The sequence below is a fragment of the Pundamilia nyererei genome, unplaced genomic scaffold (assembly GCF_000239375.1).
Source record: "Pundamilia nyererei isolate P.nyererei 1_Seehausen unplaced genomic scaffold, PunNye1.0 scaffold00008, whole genome shotgun sequence".
NCBI classification, from domain to species: domain Eukaryota; kingdom Metazoa; phylum Chordata; class Actinopteri; order Cichliformes; family Cichlidae; genus Pundamilia; species Pundamilia nyererei.
Genome location: NW_005187409.1, coordinates 4,490,940 through 4,496,580, shown reverse-complemented (window position 1 = coordinate 4,496,580; position 5,641 = coordinate 4,490,940). Strand labels below are relative to the sequence as shown.

General features: G+C 43.8%; 1 protein-coding gene across 1 annotated transcript in view; it reads left to right on the top strand.

Moving 5' to 3' along the window:
• The first annotated feature begins 738 nt into the window (after positions 1-738).
• Positions 739-5,641, top strand: part of tgfb5 (transforming growth factor, beta 5) — a 7,940-nt gene continuing 3,037 nt past the window's right edge. The window contains exons 1-4 of the mRNA XM_005723062.2: positions 739-2,285; positions 4,648-4,811; positions 4,957-5,089; positions 5,181-5,425. Coding sequence (XP_005723119.1) covers positions 1,925-2,285; positions 4,648-4,811; positions 4,957-5,089; positions 5,181-5,425 — 903 coding nt within the window. The 5' untranslated portion in view covers positions 739-1,924. The remainder of the gene's footprint in view (positions 2,286-4,647; positions 4,812-4,956; positions 5,090-5,180; positions 5,426-5,641) is intronic.

The following is a 5,641-nucleotide window of genomic DNA, read 5'->3' as shown; positions in this document are numbered from 1 at the left end:
CCTGCTGTGTATCAACAGTTTAGGCTGCTGCTGCTGGTGTAATAGTGTTGAGGGTATTCTATTGACACACTTTGGGCACTTTGAATGTTATGTAGACATTACAGCATACCTGAGTATTGTTTCTGACCATGTCCATCTGTTTACAACCCATCTTCTGATGGCTGCTTCTAGAAGGATCACAAACTGTTTTCTTGACGACTTCTCTGTACTCAAATTCCCTCCCCGGTCACCAGATCTCAATCCAACACAGCACTTTTGGGATGTCCTGGAACAGGATTCATATTATGGATGTGCAACTGACAAATCAGCAGCAACTGTGTGATGCTGTCACGTCAACATGGACCAAAATCTCTGAATAAGGTTTCCGGCACCTTGTTGAATCTTTGCCCCGAAGAATTAAGGCAGCTCTGCAGACAAAAGGTGGTCTAGCATGGTACTAACACCGTGTATCTAACAAAGTGGCAGGTGTACACTATAAACATGTATAATTTGGCTATTCTACACATATTAAGCAAAGGTAATGTAAAGATTTAGTTCCTCAAATGCCGAGCTACTCCTCTGGAGCGGTTTAGTTGCGGGGAGAGGGTGGTGAATTTTTGTGGAGAAAATAATTGCAAAATGTGCAGCTATGTGTGTGTGCCTCCTCTGGAGGGAGGAAGATGGTTTTTACCTACATAATAATACACTGCATTCACTCTGGTGGCATCCCGCCCCACCATCACCACCACCACCATCCCTCCCTCCCTTCCAGCCTCCTTCTCTCTGTCTCAGTCTCAGAGTTTCTCACAGAGGATCTGCAGAATAATGGAGTCACATCCTGCAGCAGGTCTGTGTGTCTTCAGCAGAGCTTTCAGCCCAGCGTTCACCAGGCTGGAGCTCATTTAATTTGGGATCTGCAGGTCACTGTAAAGTTTCCTCTCTTTTTTTTTTAACTCACAGCACAAGGACTTCTTTCTTATGTTTTCTGCGTCATGTATTTTTACGTCGTCTGACTTTTTCCGTGTTTAGATGTTTATATGAGGGGTTTAACAGGCCCACCGTGTTTTTTCCAACATAAATCACTTTTTTTTTCTACGTTTCAGTACAGCCCGCTCACTGTTTACCTATAACGGGGAATGGGAGGACCTCACTAGGTTTTCCAAGTTGTAGCTAGATTCTCTGGAAGCGGATATGGGACAGTCTTTTGCTCCACACATGGGTGTTTCGGGGGTGAAGGCACGGGAGCTCTGTTGCTTTCGGTAAACTGCTCCGCTCAGGTTGTTGTTTGAAGGATTTGCGACATGGGCTGAGCTCTTGTGACGACTCTGTTCTCCTGAAAGCTGTTCGCGTATCCGAGGATGGACGGCGGAAAACGGAGATAACGTTTTAACTTTCCGGACAGACTTTCGTTAAAAAAACGCCACTTATACACGAAGAGAGAGCGCGCACGGCGGCAAGGGACACCAGAGCTCTCCGAGCGCACCAGACTGGATCTGAAGAGTCACGAGAAATTTCCAATCACTTCATTTTTACATTTTTACAGTGTTTTGTTGCAGTTTTATATTTTTCTTTTTAAATTAAAACAGCCGTTTTTTCTTAGATGCAGTAAGTTAAATGTAGATTTTAAAGAATAAATAATGCGTCCTTGTGTGTTTGGTGCTTGGCGCATCTATGAAAATGTTATAAAACTACAAAATCAGAAGTGTGAAATCAGCAGATGCGGTTTTCCTTTTTTACATGACGCGGTTTTGACCAAACTAACACATTAGAGCTGGATTTTTCAAAATAGTTTATTGATCTAAGTTAGGAAGGCTCGGTTTTCACCCTCAGTCTCGCAGTTTAAATCATTTTACGCACACGTTTCTGCGCGCTTGGCTTGGAGACGCAGCTTGTTGGTCAGAGCCCACTGCGCTGAATTATCTCCGTCCTCGCACCTCCCCGGACAATGTGGCTTCCCCGTCTCGCGCTGGTGCTGCTGCTCCGGTTCTCCGGTGTATTCCTGGTGGAGGGCTTCAACACCTGCCAGTCCATCAACCTGGACGCGCAGAAGTCTCGACGCATCGAGGCGGTGCGCGGTCAGATCCTCAGCAAGCTCCGCATCCGCAGCCCTCCAGATGACGACGACGACGTGCCACCACCGAGCTCGGTGCCCCCGGAGGTCTTGCTGCTGTACAACAGCACGCGGGAGCTGCTGAAGGAGCGCGCGCGCCAGGCCGAGTCCGCGTGCGAGCGCGAAAGCAGCGAGGAGGACTACTACGCCAAAGAGGTGCAGAGGATCGACATGCTGCCCCCCCGCACCGACACAAGTGAGTCCTGACAGGGGTTCTCAATGTGTGGCCCGGGGTCCCCAGTGGTCACTTTAGAAGAATGAAAGTATGTACTAGTTTGAAACGTCTGAATATCCAATCCCATCCGGGTAAAACAAACACAGAGGCCTCTATTCGCTGTTGTTGAGCATTAATTATGTAATTGAATCTCAGTGAATTACAGTGAAAAAGTAACAATGTTGCCATGTTTTATTTTCAGTTTTTTTAACTCTTAAATAGCAAATCAGGTGCATGTTTTCCCCTCATGAGAGATTTATTTGAACCTCCTCAGGTCCTGCATCCTGAACAGACTGAACAGTCCCTCCACCCATATCATAGCAGCAGTGACTGATAATTATCTAAGTTAAAAAACAAAACGATTTTCTGACTGCTGATGGATTAGTAGTTCTTGAATATTGTATCTGATTTTGTGAGTCTGTCTTTGATTAACCTGTTTGGTTTAATAGTTCAGTCTCCTAACTAAGCTTTATAAACTACCTGCTTTTATCAACTTTAACTACGTATATAGCAGGTTCTCTGTGCACCATTTATTATCAGTTTATATAAATATTTGTAATAAATTCTAACACAAAAAGAGCTGAAAGCAGCAAGTGTGACATTTTTAATTAATATATATATTTTGGCAACTACTGTAACTCATAGTGCTGTGCAAAAGTCCTGAGCCACCCTTCAGTTCCTTATATTTTACTTGGGGAAAAAGTATTTATTCTAATGTGCTTGAAAATCAATATTTGGTATGACTACTTTATTCTTAACTCTTTTCGTCAAGCTTTCTTTTTATTTATTTAAGCAGTCTTCAGGTAAGCTTCTCAGGGCTCCTTGAAAGACATTCGAAGATCTTGTTTGGATGTTGGTTGACTTTTGCTCCGTTGTCTGTTGGGATGATCCCACGCTGCTTCAATTATGCTGAGGTCTGATCTGGATCCATCACTCCATGAGACCTGTTGCCACTGAATTTCAGTCCAGTTCTTTCATAATTTTGTACAACTCAGCCTTTTTTTCCATGTTTCCCTTCCTTTAAATCACTTCCTGACAGCCACCCTTCCACTGAGACTATTTCTAATCAGTCTACAGTGAACAGCAGATGGATCAACTGAAGGTCCAGGTCCGTTTCTCAGGTCCTACGTCAGGCTGGATTTTTTCCTGTCCTGCAGACAGATTGTAGACCTGCTGTCTTTTGTCTTCCACTTGTCCAATTTCCTCAGTTTTTCAAGGACACGCTGCACAGCTTGCTGAGATAGGCCAACTAATAGCTCTTTGGAAAAGCATCTTGTTGTTGCGAAAATGCTATTTTATGCCTGTTAAACTGTTTTATGTTTTATAAATTTAAACGATGTATTTTTGTGTCAGGCTGGTAGTAACAAAGTGCCTAAAGATACTATTTAAGATACCATTCGCTAAGTCCTCTGTTATGTGTAGACACAGCACTGGTTCATCCCCTGACTAAAGTCCCTTTTTTACACTAGAATGATTCATAGGCCAGTGTTAAATGGCTCAACATATTAAAAAAAACATTTCTCTGAAAACAGTCAGGCACAAGGACTGGAGATGAGAAAAAAAGTGTCCAAAAAAAGACCTCCAGAAAAGACCACTGTAAAAAAAATACATAAAGTCTGGCTCCTTGGAAGTACATATAAAGAAATGAGGGGTGGATCAGCACATTTGTAAAGTACATTTAAGACATTTTGTGTAATTATGATAGTTTCTTTTAAAAAATGTGTCTGTTTAACAGTTTATTGGCATTCACACCTGCATTTATATTTCTTGATAAATACAACAGAATAACTACACTGTAGTCTGCTGTAAACCACATGCTTAGTAGGGGGACCTAAAAGGAGAAGTGTTAGTAGTAGTAGTCAGTAAGAAGTTTCTGGCTGTTTTAAATCGTAGCTACTGCTGTGAGACACTGTACTACTGCACATCCCATCTTCTAAAAACTAAAAACTACCCCAGATGTGCCCCTCAGTAATGCACTCTGCTTTCCTGCCCCATCAGAGCACTTTCATGGAGTCGATCCACCAGCTGTGGAAAGAAAACTCGGTGTGTTGATGGATCTTATTTGGAAGATTTGAAGATTAATGGTGCTGCTGATATTACATGGTGCATAATTGTATAACTGTCTAGGTGTTTGGGGATGTTTCACACAGGAAACCCATGAGCACAACATATATTAAACATAAGCCCGACACATTTAGCCTCTTTACCAAAACCTATAATTACGTCCGAGACAATCAGTCCCACAGTGCAGTTTTAACCCATAGTATAAATACAGCATTGTGTGAAGGCACGAGATGTTGTTGGAGCATTAGTCATCCACAGTGCTTTGTTTTGCTCCCTCAAGATGCGGTGCAGCCAACAGCACCCAGCCCCCACTACAGAGTCGTCCACTTTGACGTCAGCGGAGTCGACCTGACTAACAGCACTCTGGTCAAGGCTGAGTTCAGGATCTTCAGAGCCCCCAACCCACAGGCCCGGGCCTCGGAGCAGAGAGTGGAGCTCTATCAGGTATATCCATTATTCTCAGTGAGCGACAGTCTGATTTGATCTTAAAGTCAGAAGATTGTTATTTATAATTCAACCCAACACAGAAACATCTCTTATGTATTGATGAGATGGGGATCTAGCTCCTTCTGTGTGTTTGTTGTCTCAGCTGCTAAAGCCGGATGAAGACAGCACATCCACTCAGCGTTACATCGACTCGCGCACTGTTCAGCCAAAAGCAAAAGGAGCCTGGATCTCTACGGAGGTCACAGAGACTGTAAAGGACTGGGTGTCAGAGCCAGGTGAGCTTCACCACCAGCGAGTCGTTACCAGCTTGCACTGCGATCCATACATCAGTGTTTGCACTTCTCTTTCCCTTCTTCCCTCCCATAGAGAATAATCTTGGCCTGAAGCTGGGCGTCCACTGTCCCTGCTGTACCTTCGTCCCATCCACCAACAACATCGTTCCCAACAAGAGCGAGGAGCTGGAGGCCCTGTTTGCTGGTCTGTTGCAGTCTTTTATGATAGAAAGACTTTATAATCATGCATTTATGTGCACTGCAGATGCCGCTAAAAGCACTCTAGTCCAGGAACTGAGATTAAAGGGACCCAGTGATGATGATGATGCTCCTTATTCTGTCATATAAATTGTTAAAAAGGTAGATGCAGACGTAGTCCATGTGAGACTACATTTTAGGCTTCAGTCTAATTTAAATGTTTCAGTTTTGCTACTTATGCCTCTGAGTGACGTCAATGAGACATGCTGTCCCTGATATGGTCCTCTGAGCCACACAGAAGCCCCACCCACCCCCTGTTCAACTGTTTCTGAGGGGCAGCGAATCAGGAGGAGGATA